Source organism: Carettochelys insculpta, chromosome 10, assembly GCF_033958435.1.
Source record: "Carettochelys insculpta isolate YL-2023 chromosome 10, ASM3395843v1, whole genome shotgun sequence".
Lineage (NCBI taxonomy): Eukaryota > Metazoa > Chordata > Testudines > Carettochelyidae > Carettochelys > Carettochelys insculpta.
This window is the reverse complement of record NC_134146.1, coordinates 5,424,682-5,445,549: the sequence shown is the minus strand read 5'-3', so window position 1 is coordinate 5,445,549 and position 20,868 is coordinate 5,424,682. Positions and strand designations below refer to the sequence as shown.

Here is a 20,868-nt window from a genome sequence, read left to right as displayed (position 1 = left end):
CCTCTTGAGATCCCTTCCAGTTGTAGTGTTCTATGATTCTATGTCTATGCATGAATGCAGAACTCATGAATAAAACGGTTAAACTCAACCTTCCCTTCCCTTTATTCATTCTCCAGTGAACAAGGATGTGTCCTTTAGTTTCTCCCATTTAAAATAAAACTCATGATTGACTGTGATTGCATCTCCTGCTACCCCTCCAGCTCCCTTTTTCCCTTCATCTGTAGGCTCACTGAATATTCTGTCTGCAATTGCTATCTGGGGTTCTTGTCTTCTACATACATCATAAACAGAGACTGTCCTTTCTAGCTTCTTTTCACTCCACTCCCACCAAAGTCTGTGATGACCCATCCTTGGCCAGATCTCTATCTTATCCTGTGCTGCTCCTCATCTCATTGTTATAGTTTTGTGTTATAGATTTTAAGTGCTTTAGAGCAGGACCCATCTTTTTCCTCTGTGTATGTGCGACACAGTCTAGTTTTCTAGACCCCACCATAGAACAGTTATTATTATTATTATGATTTAGCTATATCTTTTTTGAAGCTGAAATGTTAGGAATAGCACGAAGTTCAGAGAAGGGGATGATTTTTGTTCCTAATCCTCCTTTGCCATTAGGAGTTGGGATCCTTCCTCCTCAGTACTAATACAAAATTAAATTAGAGCTGGTAATTACATTTCTTAGAGACTAATTCAGATTGATCTATCATCCAGTTACTTTCTTGTGATAAAATATTGAATTAGTAAGCTTATAATTTTTCAGAATTTGCTCCAACTGACACAGTGATCTGTGCCAGTGCATAAATACATTAATCAAGTCCTGAATTAATACTCTATAGGCTTGTCTACACTTGTCCCCAACTTCAAAGGGGGCATGTTAATCTGGGCGATGGGAGATTACTAATGAAGTGCTGTGGTGAATACACAGCACTTCATTAGGCTAATTCTCTCCTGTGGCAACTTCGAAGCATCAAACTTCGAAGTCCTGGCATGTGTTTAGCCACAGGCACTTCGAAGCACCTGCACTACTTCAAAGTCCCTTTACTCCTCAAAATTTTGACACTTGGAAGTTGCGGCGGGGGGAATTAGCCTAACGAAGTGCTGCGTATTCACCACAGCACTTCATTAGTAATCCCCCGTCACCCTGATTACCATGCGCCCTTTGAAGTTGGGGGCAAGTGTAGACCTAGCCTCTGTGTTCTAAAGTTTACACTTTACACAGTGTCACCTGTTTAAAAGTTGACTCAAATAAGTAGTGAGTGATAGTAATATTGCGCTGAATACATCTACTGTGTCAAGTAACTAGCTAAATGTAATTTATATTTCTACAGAAGAGAGTCTGGAAGGCTCGTGGCTAAACAGGAATGACACCATTCAAACTCCGGGGGCTCTACAAACACCACAGCTCACTTCAACTGTTCTGAGAGAGAACACTAGACAAATGGGAGAGCAGATTCAAGAGCATGAATCAGAACATGGATCTGAACAAGATTTTTTACACAAGTATGTACTAACATGTTAGGATAAAGAGTATTGTGCTGAACAAGAAACACGTTCTAAATTAAACAGTTGATATGAGCAGTAGCAATTATACAGCATTTTTGTATAGTAAAAGAGAGGGAGCCGTACTAGTCTATATACTATCAAAACAAAAAGCAGTCAAGTAGCACTTTAAAGACTAGCAGAATAATTTATTAGGTGAGCTCACCTAATAAATTCTTTTGCTAGTCTTTAAAGTGCTACTTGACTGCTTTTTGTTTTGATAGCATTTTTGTACTTTTACATTTGTAATCTATATTATGGGGAAAAAAATCTCTTGCCTGGTGTAAATCATGTTAAATAATATAATTTTTTAGATTCCCAAAAAAGTTATAAAACAAAGGTAGAGAGGACATATCCATATTTTAAGGGGGAAATATATTTCAGCATCTGGTATAGTAACAATGATTCTATTGAGGCTTTTTATTATTTGTGACACACTCAGTTTTAAGTGATTTTTAAAGACATGAAGTTTTCTTTTAATTTTTTCACCACTACAGGGTAGAGCTAAGGTTATTTGGGTTCCTCTTCTATGCATTTTCATAACTTGGAAAATGTTTGAATTTCTTTTAAGCTTAACTTACATCTGTTTTCTGTATAACACATGTTTGGAGATTAATTATAACTCCCCTCATCTTCTGCTGTTTATTCAATTTTTTCGTAGTTTGGGAGTTTTTAGATGCTCATACATAAACACTGAAAAAGAAATTGGGAATACTTCTATGTGATATTTCTAGTAAGTTGATATGTAATATCAACCATATATTTTGTTTGTTTTGATGTCTATAGGCAGTCACTGTTATGCTCTGGCTGCTTTGTTATTCTGGAGCAGAGCAGCCAGGCTACACTAACCTGTGAAACTGAGTTTACAGGAATTTTGTTTTGCCAGTGTAGTTCAAAGCAACCAATGAATACACCCTGTTTCTCCTGTCCAAAGCATTCCTTTGTAAGCATGCATCATTTTTCCAATCCCTTCTGTATCCTTTACTTTTCCCTGTTTGTGTGGACATACATACACAAATATGCTTACAGCTTTGTTTCTCCCTTTCCTCCTGTCCCTCACTATTGCATAGATCTGGAGCAATGTGCACCTTTTGAAAAGAAATATGTAAGATTACAGGCACATTTTGCTTATTTAATAACTGAAAGTTTAGCTAGTTTCAGTAGAGTTTTTGGCATAAAATCTTTAGAGACATTTGGGAAGAAGAGCTCATGATGGCCTCAATCTCCCATTCTTCTCAATGGAATTGGGGCTGTAAGATGCCCTCTTTCAAAATGGCCAGTGCCACTCAGCATTTTCAACAAGAGTGAAGTCAAGCAACCTCAGGAAAGGCGGTGGTCCCTGTGCAATCAGGAGGTGGAGAGGAGTACTGTGGGAAGATGAATGGAGACACCTACAGTAGGACAGTTTGTGATGTCAGTCTGTTTGAGAGCTTATTTGGTACTCATTTTGGAAGAGAGCGCTTCTTCCTGGAATTCTCCAGTAGAATTTTATCCCTTAGACTCTGTTGAGAAAGAAATATTCAGTTATGAGCATTGAAGAAAAAAATGTCCATTAATCCTTTAAAAATCAAGCTTTCAAGATTTCATTGGCTAGTTACATTACAGCAATCTGTCTAAATACGTTACTGTTGGAAGAGATGTTCCTACGAAACTTCTGTTGACAGATTGCCTCTACACATAAAGCGGATCAATCTTTGATCTACTCTGTCTACAGAAAGGCCCCTGGAGCAGCTACACAGCATTTTGTTGACAGTTTCTGTTGACAAAAAGCATTTTGTATGTAGATGCCCAACGATTTTGTCGTCAAAACCCCAGCTTTGTGTACAAAACTCACTAGTGTCATCGTAGCAATTGTGTTCAAAATAAAAGTGAAATTTGAAAACTGCTACTTCATTATTATGACGATTAGATACCACAAATATCTGACACTACGTGCTAAACTGCTGATTTTTTTTACTTCTCAACAAATGTAATGAATTTAATTGTAAATCCTCAGAAAATTAATTCTGGATAAAATTTTTCAAAGCATTTAAGTGACTGAAGGACTCTACTTCTCATTTTCAAAGCATCTCAGGTACTTAGGGGTCTGAGCCTTGTGGAAAATAAGTTAGGTGCTCTTGACAGTTTAACTGTTTATGCAAAATAGTAAACAAAATGCCTAACTAAAAGACTCCAATCCTTTTAAGTGAGTTTGCTTTTCCTGAGTACCTGGTGATCCTAGTTTATTTTTTGAGGTTTGATAGGCGGTAACGATGAAAATTAAAAACTTGGTGGTTCTTGATTGTTGAATTCCTTACCTCATTTGCACATCCTGCCCTTCCAAGTGTCATGAGTGTAGTAACTGTGCTGTAAGTATTTGGTACTATATTCTTAAAAGCATTTTGCTTTCCTTTTTGTCTGTGAAATTTGGGTGCCCACTACAACACACACTAATTTTACTATCAAAACAAAAAGCAGTCAAGTAGCACTTTAAAGACTAGCAAAATAGTTTATTAGGTGAACTTTCGTGGGACAGACCCACTTCTTCAGACCATAGCCAGACCAGAACAGACTCAATATTTAAGACACAGAGAACCAAAAACAGTAAGCAAGGAGGACAAATCAGAAAAAGATAATCAAGGTGAGCAAATCAGAGAGTGGAGGGGTGAGGGGAAGGTCAAGAATTACATTTATACTTGGCTCACCTTGATTATCTTTTTCTGATTTGTCCTCCTTGCTTACTGTTTTTGGTTCTCTGTGCCTTAAATATTGAGTCTGTTCTGGTCTGGCTATGGTCTGAAGAAGTGGGTCTGTCCCACGAAAGTTCACCTGATAAACTATTTTGCTAGTCTTTAAAGTGCTACTTGACTGCTTTTTGTTTTGATAGTGTATAGACTAGCACGGCTTCCTCTCTGTTATTAATTTTACTTTGTGCTTTGCTTGATTTGAGCCAGTCATGCATAATAAGAGAGAATAGCTCTCCCCCTTTAGAAATAATGTAGCATTACCATAGCAGGTAGCTAGTTTTATTGCAGAATGTTTAATGGAATTGTGTTAGCATATGCAATGAGGAGCAAATTGTAGAAAGGATTCTGAAGGTTATAATTGATATGGTTTCTTGACGTGGGCCTGAGAAGAAACTTACAGACATGGTATCTAAAAATAATAAATACAAAATCAGTGCTGGGATCAAATTAGTAATGTTGCTGTATGTATGTTAGTCCCCAGATGCAGATATCTTGGTTGGGCCAGCAGAAGCTAGAAGATTTAAATCGAAAGGACAGGACAGGAATGAACTACATGAAAGGAAGAAGTGGTGTAAGGCATGCAGTGTAAGTGTTCAGACCACCAAGGGTCCTTTTCCTGATGAATAATTTTGCTCAATCTATTAATGATGGACCTAATCTGGTCCTGTGTAGTTCCTGCTCTGTTAGGGTTTATATAATATTATACCTGTTTTATTAAAAGCATGCTTTATGGAGTTATGTGCATTAGCACAGAGAATAAGGGCTAACGATTGGCATTTAGCTCTGCAAGGCATTGATCACTGTGGTCCCACCCATCAGAGCACTTCAAACATAAGAGTATCATAGAATCATCGAAGAATAGGGTTGGAAGAGACCTCAGGAGGTCATCTAGCCCAGTCCCCTGCTCAATGCAGGACCAACCGCAACAAAATGATTTTAGCCAGGGCTTTGTCAAGCCTGGCTTTAAAAGACACTAAGGATGGAGATTCTACCACCTCCCTAGGCAACCTGTTCCACAGGTTTACCATACTCCTAGTGAAATAGTTTTTCCTAATATCCAACCTATATCTCCCCCACTCCAACTTGAGACCATTGCTCCTTGTTGTGTTTTGTTTTTAGGTAGTTGAAGGCTGCTATCAAATCCCCCTTCATTCTTCTTCCGAACACTAAAGTCCAGTTCCCTCAGTCTCCCTCATAAGTCTTGTGCCCCAGGCCCGCTATAGCTTTATTGTCCTCTGTGGACATGCTACAATTTGTTCGCATTGTTTCTGTAGTTTGCTGGGTGGGGGGGAGGGAGTGTAAAACAGAACTGAGTACTCCAGATGTGGCTTTACGAGTGTCAAATAAAAAGGAATAACCACTTCCCTTGATCTGCTGGCAATGCCCCTACTAATGCAGCCTTCTTGTCCACAAGAGCACACTGTTGACAATCTTGAAGAACATCCAGTTACAGGTAAGTAACCTCCTTTTCTTTCACTAGAGAAAGGGGATTGGTCTTCAGCCCTCAAATTACAAAATGTCTGTTTTTGTTTAATGATACACACATCACACAGGAATTATCTACACTTCGCTATAGGCCAGGGTAATTTCCAGTATCAGATGGTTTTTTTGGACCTTTCTTTGGTCCTACAGATTTTCTCAGACATCTTGATGATGGTGGGTGCTTATACCCAATAAAAAAGAGATCTTAGTATTCCTGTACCTCAACAAGGTACCACTCATACCACTCAAGGATTATTCCCATGAAGCAGTTCTCTGTTCCTCCCTAACAGCCCTTGCTCTGTTCTAGCAATCAGGGTCTTCAACTTAATGTAGAAACTTTCATGTTAACCCCTGTACAGAAGATACTTTTTATAAGGGTTCATTAAAACTTAACACCCTGACTGTACCTTCCCTTAGATAGATTTGTAACTTCATCAGGTCGGGTATAGGCCATTCAGGGGAGCCCTTGGACAACAATAAAAAGCTGTCTCCAACTCCTGGGACACAGAATCTTTTAAATCTTTGTGATCAGTCACGTATGGCTGCACGTCTGTTGCTTCCCGGGTTGTCTGAGATACCATGGACAGACAGGTGATGGTTTCTCTACAAGTAAAGAAGCTCCTAGACTGGTGGCAGGATCAACTCAACATCTGTGGAGGCATTTCTGTTACTGAGATCCACCAGTTACTTTTAACAGACAAATCAGTGCTGGAATGAGACCCAACCTCAGCGCCTTCACAGCTGAGGGCAGAGGGACAATTCAGGAAAACAGTCTCCCCCAGATTTCACTGTAAGATGAGCACTTGGGCAGCCACCCAGGAGAGATTCAGGTGCCTCCCCGCTGATTAGCAAAGCACCCACAACTGGCAGCTTGTGTTTCTTTTTGTGGCACATATCTACACATACCTTGGAGCACATAACAAAATTTATTCTGCACATGAATGGAAAAAATTAGAGGGAACATTGATCTCCACATCAGTCTGTTGAAGACCATGGCTGTCAGATGGTTTTGCCCGCATTTCCTACCTCTCATCAAGGGTGAATCAGTTAGGGTCATAATAAACTTGCATAATCTTGCATGCTCTATATCATTGTTTCTCAACCTTTTATTTGTAGAGTCTCCCAAGATGTATCTTGCATACCCCTAAGGGTAGGCATACCACATGGTCCTAAGGTAATCCGAGGTTTTGAAAAAAGTGCCATTCAGCCTTTCCAGATTCCTGTACCTTGTTCAGGAGTCAGATTTGTTTTGCATACCACCAAGTTACTCCTCCCATAAAAACTACTTACTTACAAAAATATGCAAAAATATCACAGAAGACTACTACTAAAAACTTGCAGACTTTCTACCATCTTATTATCAAATAAAGGAATTGGAACAGAAATATTGTATTTGCATTTTACCCTGAGGCATATGAAGCACTAGAAACAAGTTGCTGTCTGAACTTTTAGATTGTGCTGACTTTACTAGCGTTTTTTTATGTAGCTTGTTGTAAAACTAGGCAAATGTCTGGATGACTTGATATACCCCCGGAAGACCTTAGTGAACCCCTAAGGGTACACATGACCCTAGTTGAGAAACATGGAACATAGAACTCATGAATAATTCATCAGGTCCAAATTTCAGCAGTCTACTTCTCAAGTGTTCACAACGCCACAGCCAGTGTCTTCAGGAGGCACTTTTCACAGGACTGCAAAGGGGAACTAGATACCCAAGTTCTCCACAGCATATTTCAAATATATCTCCATCACTTGCAGAAATAGGATGCTCTTTTCTGCTCAGAAGCAAGTCTAGGCCACCCGTCCTTGAGAATTTTCTTCCATCTTGGAAAAAAGTGTTTTATTTGTTTCTTCCAAAGCCACTGATTCTAAGCTTAATTAACAGGATTGGAAAGTACATAGTCAAAGTTATCCTAATAGTGCCAACCAGGGCAAAACAAGCTCAATACCTTTGCCTGTTTTACCTGCGTCCAACAATAATTCAAGCTTTCAACCATTCCTCATCTTCTGTCATAGGATGCAGATCACATGTTTCATCCAACCTAATTGTTCTCCATATCAGGACCTCAATGTTACTGAATAATAGGAAGAGGTCAACCTGTACAGTTTACCTGTCGAAATAGAAGAGATTCTTCCATTGATGTTGTCATCACTGCTTTCTGCCTGAGTCAGTGACACTTTGTCATTCTGAATTACCTGTTGGGGCTCAAGAAGTCATGGTTATTGGTTAGTTTTGATTAATGTACATTTGGTAAAAATATTCTCTATTTTTGCTTATCCAATATCTAAGCCATATTATATCTAATATTTATTAAGGGTTTAGGGAATCTCTGGGCCCAGATTAGGGACCCTACTCCAACCTGGACCTCAATTTGTATTTTGAGATTGGCAATCAGTTCTCTGTTCCATTTATCTATGATACAGCCTTTTAAGTAGCTATCATGTCAGTCATTAGTGTCAGGGATATTGGTGCCTTTGTGGCTCTTTGCAGGAATCCTGTTTTCATACCATGGATGTTTGGCTTTCTACTTAGGCCCAAGCAATGTAGAAAGTCATCTAGGCTCTTCATCTTCTCTACACATAGATCCAAGAGATCCATAATCTCTTCTTGGAGACTATCAAGTGTGTTCTCACCTGCCATAATGCTACAGGTATTCATACCTCCAAAGTGATAGCACATTGGGCCAGGCCATAGATAACTGCTATAGCATTACTTAAGAATGTTCATCATCTGAAATATGTAGCGTGGTTACATGGACTTCAGTACATATATTTTTGAAACATCATGCCCTGATTCATGCCACCGGATTTGATGAGACGGTTGCTACTGCAGTATTGTCTTCAATTCTGCTTTTTATTCATCAAATCCCTGTTCCTTCAGGGGATACTACTCAGAAGTCACCTGAAGTGGCGCACACCCAGAGAGACACTACTCGAAGAAGTAGTTATTCATTTTGTGCAGTAACAATGGTTCTTCTAAGTGAGTGCCCCAACGAGTGCTCCACTATACCACTCCTTCTGACTGTTCTATATAGGACATTAAGGTGGAGAGGGAAGGATGAGTGCTTCACCATATAGTGTCATTGTTCAGCATGAGATGGCGTAGGGCACATGTGAGCGAAACAGACACTGCTAACTGAAAATTTTCAATTACGGACTTAAGAGGCACAGGTGCTCCTGAAGTGAGCACCCATAGGGGGACACATCTCAAAGAACCACAGTTTATGCATACAGTGAGTAACCTCTTCTTCGTTGCTTGTAATGCACTTATCTAGGATATTTTATCTTAGGATTTCAAAGTTTGTTCATTTATTTTGACATCTAAGATCTCCGTTCTGCTGATAACATGATAAATGGGTTGGTTTTTGTTTTCAGTCTACAGTATTAAATTGCAGCTCAAAGCATGTAAGGCTGGTTGGTTGTAATTAAAAAGAAAAAAAAAAGAGAGAAAATAAAGCCATAGCTGGAAGGATTAAATACCTTGACAATGTTTTTTCTCTTTAATAATCAGACGGGGTCTAATGGAGGATGATGCTGAGCCCATCTTCGAAGATGTAATGATGTCTTCACGAGGTCAGCTGGAGGATATGAATGAGGAGTTTGAAGACACCATGGTCATTGATCTGGTCAGTAAGGCTTGATTAGTAATAAGTTTTAAATGGGTCAGTATAGTTAGAAGGGAGGAAACTCAAAAACAGTTTTCCAAAATGGTCTGCCTGCCTTCCAGTTTTTTCAACACCTGATTGAGAAAGGTGATTGGATGGCCAGCCATAATTAGCAATAAGTACGGACCCCACTTAAAGAATCACAGGAATCGTTATTTGGTCACGGCTCCTTCCGTTATGCTGTAGTATCCTGGTTTTGGCAGTAACAAGTACCTGGTGCTCAAAGGTTAAAAAACCTCACCATAATATACCTAGCCAGTTGTGAGAATATTTTCTTCTAGCAGATCTGCTTATACCCCAAAACATGAGGTGGCATTTCCAACCTTGTACAGGTGGCTGTTCATAGTAGTACCAGTACATGTGCCTCATTTGTACAAAAGTTGTACTTATTTTTAAATCCATTAGCAGCATTTGACTCTAGTGACTGCTTGTCACAAAACCGATTGGCTACTTTTCTTTTGCTGAGTCTGAATTGACTGTCATTTTAATTTTGAATATAACGTTGCTTCATATTATGCAATATTAGGAAAAGGAAGGACTTTCACTGTACTGTCTCTAGCATTTTGCATGTTAGCCAGGCTCCTTTTGTCCTATCCATCCTAAATAATCTTAGGAAAAATTTTTCGACCTAGAGTGTTACATGGTGTAAGATTTGAGCTCTGCTTTTCTGCAGGGGTATCATTAACCCTTTAGTTGCTGCAGTAGAAGGCTCAATTATTATTAGCACTCATTGCATCCTGCAAGTAGTGTTTTAAAATTATTCTTTTGTGATTACTTCAATAAGAGCAGACAAAGGATTTGATCTAGGCCCTATTCAGGTCAATTGAAAACTTCCATGGACTTGAATAGTGTAGAATGAAACCCAAAGACAACAAACGTACCCTGACATAGACTACACATTTACTATAGTTACATTCCAATTTCAAACCTGGAGTGGCATGAGAAAAGTAGTTGGCTGAAGCCCAGCTGTGGCTTGATTCTGTAAAAGCATCCCCATTCAGGAAAGGCATATAAGCAAGAACTTATGCTTAAATCTAAATCCCCTTGGAAAAAACTGCAGTTAAGCACATACTTGAAGGTACTTTTCTGCATTTGGGCCTATGTTAGGCCTCATCTACACTTGGCAGTTAGGTCAACATACCTGTGGTGCTCCAGAGTGTGAAAAAAGTCACACTCTTAAGCATTGTGCTATCCTAAATTAACCCCTGACATAGATGCCGCTGGATTGATGAAAGAATTCACTACAACACTATAGCTGCGTAGCAGTAGTCCGTAGTGTAGACATGGCTTAGTATCTAGAAATCCTTGTCAAACTCACCTCACCAGAGGACATGCTTCTCTGTATCCCGTATCTATATCCTCTTATCCTGTACGTACATTTATTTTATGTGATGTTAAATAGTATGTTACTCTAAATGAGGAACTATTCCTTTCTGAATACAGAGAACAATTCAGTAAATGACTTCTTCTTTCAGCCACCTTCAAGAAACCGACGAGAACGAGCTGAATTGAGGCCGGACTTCTTTGACTCTGCAGCTATCATTGAGGATGATTCAGTAAGATTTTACCTAGCATTGTTTGACATTTGTTTGCTAGTTTTTTGTTTTACTTCCAAAGTTAACTAATATTTTTAATCATTGTTCTAGGGATTTGGAATGCCTATGTTCTGAAGTCTGGAGAAGACATTTTACAAATTTGGAACTCTATTGTTTAGAGCTAGAGGCCTATATACTGTGATAGCTTGTATGAAAACCACATTTTTGATGTGATATGGTTTGATTTTTAACCAAATGATTAAGGTCGATCCCATTTTGTAGCGAAAGAGGAGAAGAGGACCTTCTTAATGATACAAAGGAATGTTGGCCAATCCAATCACCTGAGAAAGGCTGACCTAAAAATCATTTGTATCCCTGTTCTTGACTGTCCTTATACAGTTTTTTTTTCTGGATGGGAAGGGAGTTTTAAATTGTTAAGACAGCTGTCAAAATAAACACTGTTCTACATATGTTTTCTGAAAACATTGAATGAAAACAAAAAACTTTTTAACTTTATTTTTCTGCTGTACAATTTAAAACTGTTTTAACATTTGCCTTTTTATGTTTTAAAAGCTAGCCATTTTTATTAAACCTATGCCTGTCAGCGACTGACTAGCAATGATGCTATAAGCAGGTCATTCTGGCTGCAGAAATGTGTTTTTGAACACACTGGATTTAATTAACAGTATGGTACGTGTATATCCTCTCATAGGCATTGAAAAGAGCAGAACACTCTTACAAAAGAGGTTAGAATTCTAATGAAGTGCGTCTCTGCCAAAAAAAAAAGTCAGATTCTGATATGATAAACCCAGATTTTATACTCTTGAGAAGATTTATTTTTATTTATAATGGGGCATAAAATAAGAGATGTCCATGAAGCCACTTTTCCAACAGATGCTGTGTAACATTCATTTTATATAGCACTAGGGGACACAAAAACAGTACATTTTCTATTGGTACTTGCTCTGTGCATTTTTAGCAACTTATACCAGCAAATAAAGTATTCTCAGTAAAACACACAAATGGTTCTCAAGTAGTCACTTTGCTGTTTTTACTACCTATTTCATGCCCTGCCAATCCAAGGTACATAAACAGCAACTTTCCTATATAAAATAGATTGGGGGGGCGGAGGGGAGGAGGAATCGCTTTAGCATTCTCAAAGCAATTTTAACTGTACCATATAAAAATTCTACTTTCCATGCCGCAAATACCCTTTTGTGCTATTTTTGTAAATTAATTTTGCCGGTTAGAAGTACTGTATGTGCTGCATAGAAATTTGTGCTTAGATGGTGAAGTTCTTAAGCTTACAATGGACTACAGCTACATTTTCAGTGTTAACTGTGCATATTAAGAGTAATTATTTGAAAAAAATACAATTTTTCAAAAAAGTAAAAAACCCAAAAAGTTCTCAGCTAATTCATTGTAATGAGAGATTTTCAGTGTCTTCAATGATTTGGAATCTCATTATGCTTAGATTTTATGACTCTGCCTAGTAGCTGTTACTGTAGTTTAAAACTGGTCTGATATTCAGAGGTGCTGACCACCAGGGCTCCCTCTAATTTTTTCCATCAGTGAGTAGAATAAATTTTGTTATGTGCACCAACACATGCAGGTGTGCACCACCAATATAAACACATGCTTCCCACTGTCAGTGGTTGTGGGAGCTCTGCTGATCAGCTGGGTGGCATCTGAATTTCTCCTGGGTGGCCATCCAAGTGCTTACAGACAACAGATCTGTCCACCCACAACTCCCACTGACTCAAGCACCTCTGAAAATCAGCACCAATATGTTAATCTGAGTTTGAATGTTAGCATTTCAGATACAAAGCAGATTGACCCACTTCAAGCACAGCAGGTTTAGAGTTGCTTTTATTAGCAACTGAAAAATGATCATGGAGCTTTCGCTTTTACAAGGTCATTTAAAAAAACATGTACACCTACTACTTACCTTTGGGGAGGGAAACACAACTAATGTATAAACAAATCATTCTTTTCATTTAACAGCTGAGATTTTTCTCAGAATGTGTACAGTTCTCAGAAAGACTTAGTTGCCAAAAATGTTTAACTTGGTAATTCAGCCATTCCTCAAGGATAGATGGGTGATTATTGTAACAGCCACTGAGGTTGCTGGATCATTGCTTTATAACAAGGCTGCAGGTTACCCCCAGGGGGTATAGGGTTGGTAGGAATGGCTGCATTATCGTGCCAGTGCTGTTCTGTGAGCAGAGTAGCATAATAAATGCTGCATGGTTTGAGTCATAATCACAGACAAACCTTGTGCTTCACAGTCCTCTGTGTGGAAAACTGAACCCTGAGTTGTACATTGTAGACTACTGTATAACACAACAAAGGTCACTTGGACAGCCCCTCCAACGGGTTTCCAGTTCAGTTTGCAGTCAATAGGTTTTTTGTATTGAGAGTGTCTCCTTGATTGGTTTTGCTAGTAATTCTGTAAATTGTACATTTGCAATATGAGGTTTTTTCCTTTTGTACAATTTAAAACTGATGCTTCACCTTTCCTTTAATAAACTATTCAAAGTCACACGTGTGTGGTGAGCATCCTCTTCGCCATACATCATTTTAAAACAGCATCTGGCTAGTCCACAGAACACCCCTAAACTTAAAGCTGAAAGGCAGCTTTTGCTTTAAGGCCCAGCTCCCTCTCCAAACTTCCTGTGGTGTTGCTCATCTAAAGTCCCACAGCAAAAGAGATTTGTTGTTGTCTGCAGTAACGCTGAGTTGTCATTTGAGTCTGGGAATTTTAAGCTATTACGGGGGTTTCACATTAGAGAACAACATTGTGTTTGACATGATTCAGATACATTTCAGGTGAATTACACACCTTCCACTTAAAGCTCTAGTAATTCCCACCCCACGTGGGTAGAGTACGAGGATGACTCAGAAATGAAGAGACTTAACGTTCCAGTAGGCTGGAGTTTGTGCTAAAGATTAACAAATTCACCTAGGTGACCTGAGGTCTCTTCCACTGCTATTGAGAGTCTGAAAGCGTGACATGATTTTCACCAGTGCCAAGCTATGAATGCACTCACTCCTAGTGTCAGGGAGAACAGAGGTATCTGCTGGTACTGGTTCTCAAAGATAATTGGCTGAACTGCTGAAGATCGTCCTGATGATGTTCATGTTGCATCACTTCTCTGGCCTGAATCTACAAAGGGACTTGGGCATTGGAGTCCTGTGCAACACAGTAAATCACAGGAACACCTCTGCAGTCCACATAGCCTGAGCTCAACTCCTAGGCTTCCTATACACTGCATGGGGAGAGATAGGAGTCTTACAATGTGATCAACAAAAGCCAGCACGCTAGGCAGGGAGCTGCCTGAGCTGAGTTGTGGGAGATGACGAAAAAGATGGATGCTAAGCCTTGCCCTTCTCATGGAGAGAAACAGAAATAAGCTACCTGGAGTCATTTCTGGTAGAAATGAATTAGCACCTGCTTCATTCCACACACATGGGAGAGGAAGGCAGGCAATGAAGAGATTAGTGGTCATATCCACCTTAAAATTTTTAGCCCAGTAATTTAGTGTATTGTCCTGGGATGTGCAAGATCCAGGGTCAGTTCCTTGTCTGTGCCAAAGGAGAAGGGAAAGGATTTGAACAGGGGTCTCCTGTCTCTCAGGAGGGCACACTAACCATTGAGCTCTAGGCTGTTCTGAAGTGGAGACAGTCCACATACATTTCTTGGGTTGAAGCTGTTTTAAATAATGAAATGTGATACCGGTTTCTCATGGGTTGTATAGCTCCTGGGGCATCACATTAACCAATTCATTTAGCTTGCATGTTTATGTAGTAGTCCAAAACGCATGCCTGTCACCATCCCATATGAGTATTTAACCAGAGTCTGAGGTACCTGTCCCCATTCCTTAAAAACTGTCTTCGAGGATGGCCTATATACCATGGCCTCATATATAGCGTCTTCTCAATGATTGACAGATAAAGCAATAAATAAGTATATATTAACAGTAATCAAGAGGAAACATTGTTACCTCAACTAGATTTCAGAGATCAGCCCCTGTGAGCAGTTGTTTCAATCCAGTAAATATTTAATGGACAATGAAGCTAGTAATATTCCGATTGATCTCTTTAAACATTTTAGTCTGCTTCTTACTGAACATGCAAACACCCACTGCATTTCCGATTACTTATAGGCCGTGTCTACACGAGCCCCAAACTTCGAAATGGCCACGCAAATGGCCATTTCGAAGTTTACTAATGAAGCGCTGAAATGCATATTCAGCGCTTCATTAGCATGCGGGCGGCCGCGGCGCTTCGAAATTGATGCGGCTTGCCGCCGCGCGTCTCGTCCAGACGGGGCTCCTTTTCGAAAGGACCCCACCTACTTCGAAGTCCCCTGAATCAGCTGATGGGAATAAGGAGACTTCGAAGTAGGCGGGGTCCTTTCGAAAAGGAGCCCTGTTGGGACGAGCCGCATCAATTTCGAAGCGCCGCGGCCGCCCGCATGCTAATGAAGCGCTGAATATGCATTTCAGCACTTCATTAGTAAACTTCAAAATGGCCATTTGCGTGGCCATTTCGAAGTTTGGGGCTCGTGTAGACGTAGCCATAGTGTGATTTCCAACTTCATCATTCTTTTGACTGATTAATGCTTTCCCTGAGTTTCCTTTTTCATTGTAGATATTTATTATTACCAAATCCACCATTCTTGCACCTTTGTTGTGGCATCGAAGCAAAAAGCAGTCTGTCTTGTCTTTGTGATGCCCCATAGATTAACTTCTGTCAGGTGATCTTTTACCTGTAGCAATCATTGATCAATTACAACAGTTTTGTACCAAAGCTGGCATAACACAAAGCAAGTGTCCAGACACCACCATTTTATATCTGTTATGACTTTGAAGGGTGCTTTTCCATTATTGTGTCTGGAATAGCTCTGACCCATCAGTATTAAGAGTAATTTAATGTCCTAATCTTTTTTATTTTCTTCATTTTATTTAGTAAGTATACTATTTAAAGTTCTGTTACTACTTTCTACTAGTGTTGATGTGTGTGGCTGATAAGTGATCCTTCTACCCTCTGTATTCCCAATGTCATTACAGTGTTAAGCATTCACTCTCAACATAAATGAAAAAGGAGACACAATGACCAAACTGTATAGATACATTTTTTGGGGGGAGGGGGGAAATGGCTCAATAAAGTCAATGGTGTCTGGTGTCTCCGTTTTGCTTTTCTATTGACAGCTTCAGAACTTAACTTACATATATTCCCTAACATCCTGATTGATTGGCATGGATAAATCTGATGTGTTCTTGCCAGTCTATTAAACAAACACAGTTTTATATTTCTCTTGTACAATCCAAACTCATCAGTTGCTGAGTTTGGCTAACCAGATTGAGTGTCCGTCACTGGAATCTAATTGTGGGCTTATGACCACATAGCACACTTGATAAATGACCTGGTACTAAGCAAGCAAGAAGTTCTGCATCAGTGAGAGAAGTGACCAGAAGTGACAATGTGTACCAAGAAACAGCAGATACCCCGGCTGCACTGGGGGTGTTCAGCAGACTGGCGACCAAAGTAGGGAGCAAACAGCAGCTCAGGAGCGACTACCAGAAAGCCAGGGGTGAGAAATGAATCTGTGGGAACTCTTATCTTTTTTGGAGGACTTTGGGAGCTGGGAATTGGATCAAGCAGTGCAGCCCTAATGGTTCACATGAGTCTGGTTGGCCAGAGTTGTGACCTGACCCCCCAAATCTAGCACCAGCCAAGAGGGGAGCCAACAGGTACATCATAGATCAAGTCAGCAAAGTGACTCTGGTGTTCCCACCAATCCCTACAAAAGCTGAGTCACTGGAGCATGTTCTGGATCCATACTCCTAGGAGCTGTTTGATGCTATGAAGTGGAAAAGTGGCTGCAAACAGAGATTAAGAGGGAGAGCAAGAGCTTCTACTGCTGAACAGGCTGCCAGGTGAGTGTACTAGGTTTTGGTGTGAATGAGTTTGCTGGACTGTTTAAATTTTGATTCTGATGTCATGCTATTTCAGTTACTGTGGCAGTTGGAACTATTTGTCTGGGAGTGTTTGATCCTTCATGCCCTTGATTGCCTTTCATCAGCCTCCGGATCAACCTTCCCCGGTGTGGCTAAGGATAGTGTTGGCCTGACCTAGGTAAGCAGGCTTTAAAAGCCAGAGGCAGAGTGACTAGCGGAGCAAAACAGACAGGAGTTTGACAGAGGGAGTCCTACTACAGTTAGGAAGCTCTGCAACGTCTGCCAGCACAGCTCCTGTCTCCTCTGCCTGTGCCTGTAGTCAGACAAACCTTTTGATCTTGGATGCCTCTACCCAGATCCTGCTGTGGTTTTGTGGGGAATGTGACTTGCAATTCCCACTTATTGAAATCCAGACTGCGGGGACCATCCAATGTGAAGGGGGTCTGCTGGTGGAATCTCCCAGGAAGCAGCTGGGAGAGCTACAGGAGGCGGTGGCTAGGCTGAGTATCCAAATCTATGAGCAGCTTCTAGAGTATGTTCATGTGAAGACAGCTGAGGCTGAGTTAGCTGTCCCACTACAAAAGACTGCTGAGACACCACTGGTGCAGCAGAAGATGGCTCAGCTGGGACACTGGCATCTTGTCACTTCTGGCAGCAGGCAGAAACCATTATGCTGGTGTGGATATGGGAGATAAGGAATCACCCCTTACAGCAGAAGAATATAATAGTATATGGAGATATACCAATTTCATAGAACTGGAAGGGACCTTGAGAGGTCATTGAGTACAGTCCCCTGCACTCTCAGCAGTCCCCATCACCATCCCTGGCTTTTTTTTTTAAATCTATATGCCCCAGATCCCTAAATGGCCCCCTCAAGGAGTGAGCTCTCAACCCTGTGTTTAGCAGGCCAATGCTTGAACCATTTGAGCTATCCCTTCTCCCTGCCCCAGAAGAGAAGCCTTGTACCTCCAAGGCTGGGAGGTCTGCTGCCACCACTGTGAGGAGGAAACATAGGGTAGTGGTAGTCAGAGACTGTCTTCTGAGGGACATTGGAGGCACCCATTTGTCACACTGACATGCCACCCTGGCAGGTATGCTCCCTGCCAGGGGCCTGTATCCAAGATGTTATGGGGGCATTGTTGAGGATTATCCAGACCCCTATTACCCCATGCTATTCATCCATGCGAACACTAATGATACTGCAAGGTATGACGTTGAGCAGGCTGAGTGACTACAGGGCGCAGAGTACAGCCGAAGGCGTTTGGAGGACAAATGATATTTTCTTCAGTCCTTCCTGTCAAAGGTAGGGGCCCAGGCAAAGACAGGTGTATCACGGAGGTAAATGTGTGGCTGCAAAGATGGTGTCACCAGGAGGGCTTTGGCTTCCTCAACTATGGGATGCTAATCCAAGTAAGACTGCTAAGCAAGGATGGGGTTCACCTTTTGAGGAAGGGGAAGACCGCATTTAAATGCAGACTGGCAAAACTAAAGAACAGGGCTTTCAAATATACTTAACGGGGAGGTGACATAAGCCCACAGGTAAGTGAAAAACATGGGGATCTGGGAGTTGTCAGCAATGAGGAGGAACATGGGTGTAGCAGCAGAGAAAAAGGAGGGACTAGGCTGAACTGGGGGGCAAAATCAAATCAGTATCTTAGATGCCTGTATACAAATGCAAGAAGCATGGGTAATAAGCAGGAAGAGCATGAAGTCCTAATAAACAAACACAACTATGATATAGTCGTTATCACGAAGACTTGGTGGGATAATATACACAATTGGACTATTGGTACAGTAAAACACCGATTTAGGCAATTTCAACTTGCGCATTACTTGGATTAACACAAATTGAAATCAGGAATGGCAGAGAGCCAGGAAACTCCCAGCTCCCCTCCCCTTGTGGAAACCAGGAAACTGACTGATGCTGCTCCACTGGTCAGTTTCTCAGCTACCAGGACTGGTGGGGAGCTGCAAACCAGGATGCAGCCTGACTCCTGGCTCCCCTCCTTGCAGGAGCCAGGAAGCTGTGAACCAGGTGGCAGCCTGGCTCCCAGGACTGGTGCCTGGTTCTTTACCACTCCTGGGAGCCAGGAAACTGACCAGCACAATAGCAGAGGGGAGCCAGGAATCACCTGGCTCCCGGTTCCCCGCCATTCTTGATTTTGACTCTCACTAATCCAAGTAATACACAAATCGAAATGGCATAAGTAGGGGTTTTACTATGCCAATATTCCAGTCGTGTACATTATCCCACCAAGTGTCTGTCTGGTTCCTGACTTCCAACCAGTCCCTCCCAGCAAGCCGGGGGAAGCTGGTCAGTTTCCTGGCTCCCCCAACTTGCGTGAAATTTGACTTACATGTGGTTGCCCAGAATGCAACCTATGCATAAGTCGGGTTTACTGTGTAGAAGGGTACAGTTCATTCAGGAAGGATAGGTGGGATAAACAGGAAGGAGGTGTTGCTCTGTGTATTAAAAATGTATGCACTTGGATGGAGATGGAAATGGATGTAGCAGACAGACATGCTGAGAGTCTCTGGGTTAGCTTAAAAAGGGTAAAAAAACAAGGGTGATGTCATGCCAGAGGTCTACTACAGACCACCCAACTCAGGTAAAAGAGGTGGATGAGGCTTTTTCTAAACGACTAATAAAATCATCCAGGGTGCAGGACTTGGTGGTGATGGGGGACTTCATCTAGCCAGGCATAGGCTGTGTCTACACTAGCACCCCCTCTTTCAAAAGGGGGATGCTAATGAGACACTTCAGGATATAATAAGGCACTGCAATGTATATGCAGTACCTCATTAGCATATCCCAAAGTGTCTCATTAACATCCCCCTTTCAAAGTGGGGTGCTAGTGTAGACATAGCCATAATGTTGGGAAATTAACAAAGTGGGGCATACACTATCCAATAATTACTTGGACTGCACTGAAGACATTTTTTTCTAAGTTTCAGAAGGTTGATAAAGCTACTGGGGGAAGCTGCTCTAGACCTGATTTTAACAAATTGGGAGGAACTGGTTGAGAATCTGAAAGTGGAGGACAGCTTAGGAGAAAGTGATTATGAGATGATAGAGTTCATGATTCTCAGAAATGGTAGGAAGGAGAACAGCAAAATAAAGACAGTGGATTTCAGGAAGACACATTTTGGTAAACTCCAAGACCTGGCACGTAAACTCCTAAGGAAAGCAAGGCTAAGATGAAAAACAACTGAAGAGAGTTGGTAGTTTTGCAAAGGGACATTATTAAGGGCCCAAAAGCAAGCTATTCCACTGCATAGGAAAGACAAAGTATGACAAAAGACCAACTTGGCTTAACCAGGGGATCTTGCATGATCTCAAAATCAAAAAGAAGTCATATAGAAGTGGAAACTAGGACAAATTACAAAGGATGAATATAAGCAAACACTGCATGTATGTAGGGGCAGGATTAGAAAGGCAAAGGCACAAAATGAGCTCAAACTAGCTAGAGACATAAAGGATAACAAGAAGACATTCTATAAATATATTAGAAGCAAGAGGAAGATCAAGGACAGGGTAGGCCCACTGCTCAGTGAGGAGGGAGAAAGAATATAAGGAAACTTGGAAATGACAGTGGCACTTAATGACTTCTTTGTTTCAGTCTTCACCAAGAAGTCTGATGAAGGAATACTTAACAGTGAATGCCAGTGGGAAGGAGATAGGCTTAGAAGATAAAATAAAAAAAAGAAAGTTAAAAATTATTTATAAAAATTAGATGTCTGCAAGTGAACAGGGCCTGATGAAATGCATCCTGGAATACTCAAGGGGCTGATAGAGGAGGTATTTGAGCCTTTAGCTATCATCTTTGAGTAGTCATGGAAGTTAGGAGAGATTCCAGAAGACTGGAAAAGGGCAAATATAGTACCCATCTATAAAAAGGGAAATAAGAACAACCGAGGAAAGCACAGACCCAGTCAGTTTAATTAAGGAATTAAAGTGAGT

The 20,868-nt window shown here is 40.9% G+C and overlaps 1 protein-coding gene and 1 long non-coding RNA gene across 7 annotated transcripts in view; one reads left to right on the top strand and one right to left on the bottom strand.

Annotated features, from left to right (window-relative positions):
* Positions 1-13,486, top strand: part of STAG1 (STAG1 cohesin complex component) — a 331,084-nt gene extending 317,598 nt beyond the window's left edge. The window contains exons 31-35 of the mRNA XM_075003885.1: positions 1,326-1,497; positions 4,737-4,847; positions 9,256-9,370; positions 10,885-10,965; positions 11,056-13,486. Coding sequence (XP_074859986.1) covers positions 1,326-1,497; positions 4,737-4,847; positions 9,256-9,370; positions 10,885-10,965; positions 11,056-11,079 — 503 coding nt within the window. The 3' untranslated portion in view covers positions 11,080-13,486. The remainder of the gene's footprint in view (positions 1-1,325; positions 1,498-4,736; positions 4,848-9,255; positions 9,371-10,884; positions 10,966-11,055) is intronic.
* LOC142018255 (uncharacterized) overlaps positions 1-20,868 on the bottom strand; it is a 42,670-nt gene that overhangs the window by 8,506 nt on the left and 13,296 nt on the right. For 3 of the 6 annotated variants that reach the window (XR_012646770.1, XR_012646766.1, XR_012646767.1), the window contains exons 2-4: positions 9,225-9,322; positions 7,856-7,949; positions 2,856-3,038 (exon numbers count right to left, since the gene is read on the bottom strand). This is a non-coding gene — a long non-coding RNA (uncharacterized LOC142018255). Of the gene's footprint in view, positions 1-2,654; positions 3,039-7,855; positions 7,950-9,224; positions 9,323-20,868 lie in introns of those variants that run through there. The other 3 variants (XR_012646771.1, XR_012646769.1, XR_012646768.1) reach the window with 2 other exon arrangements.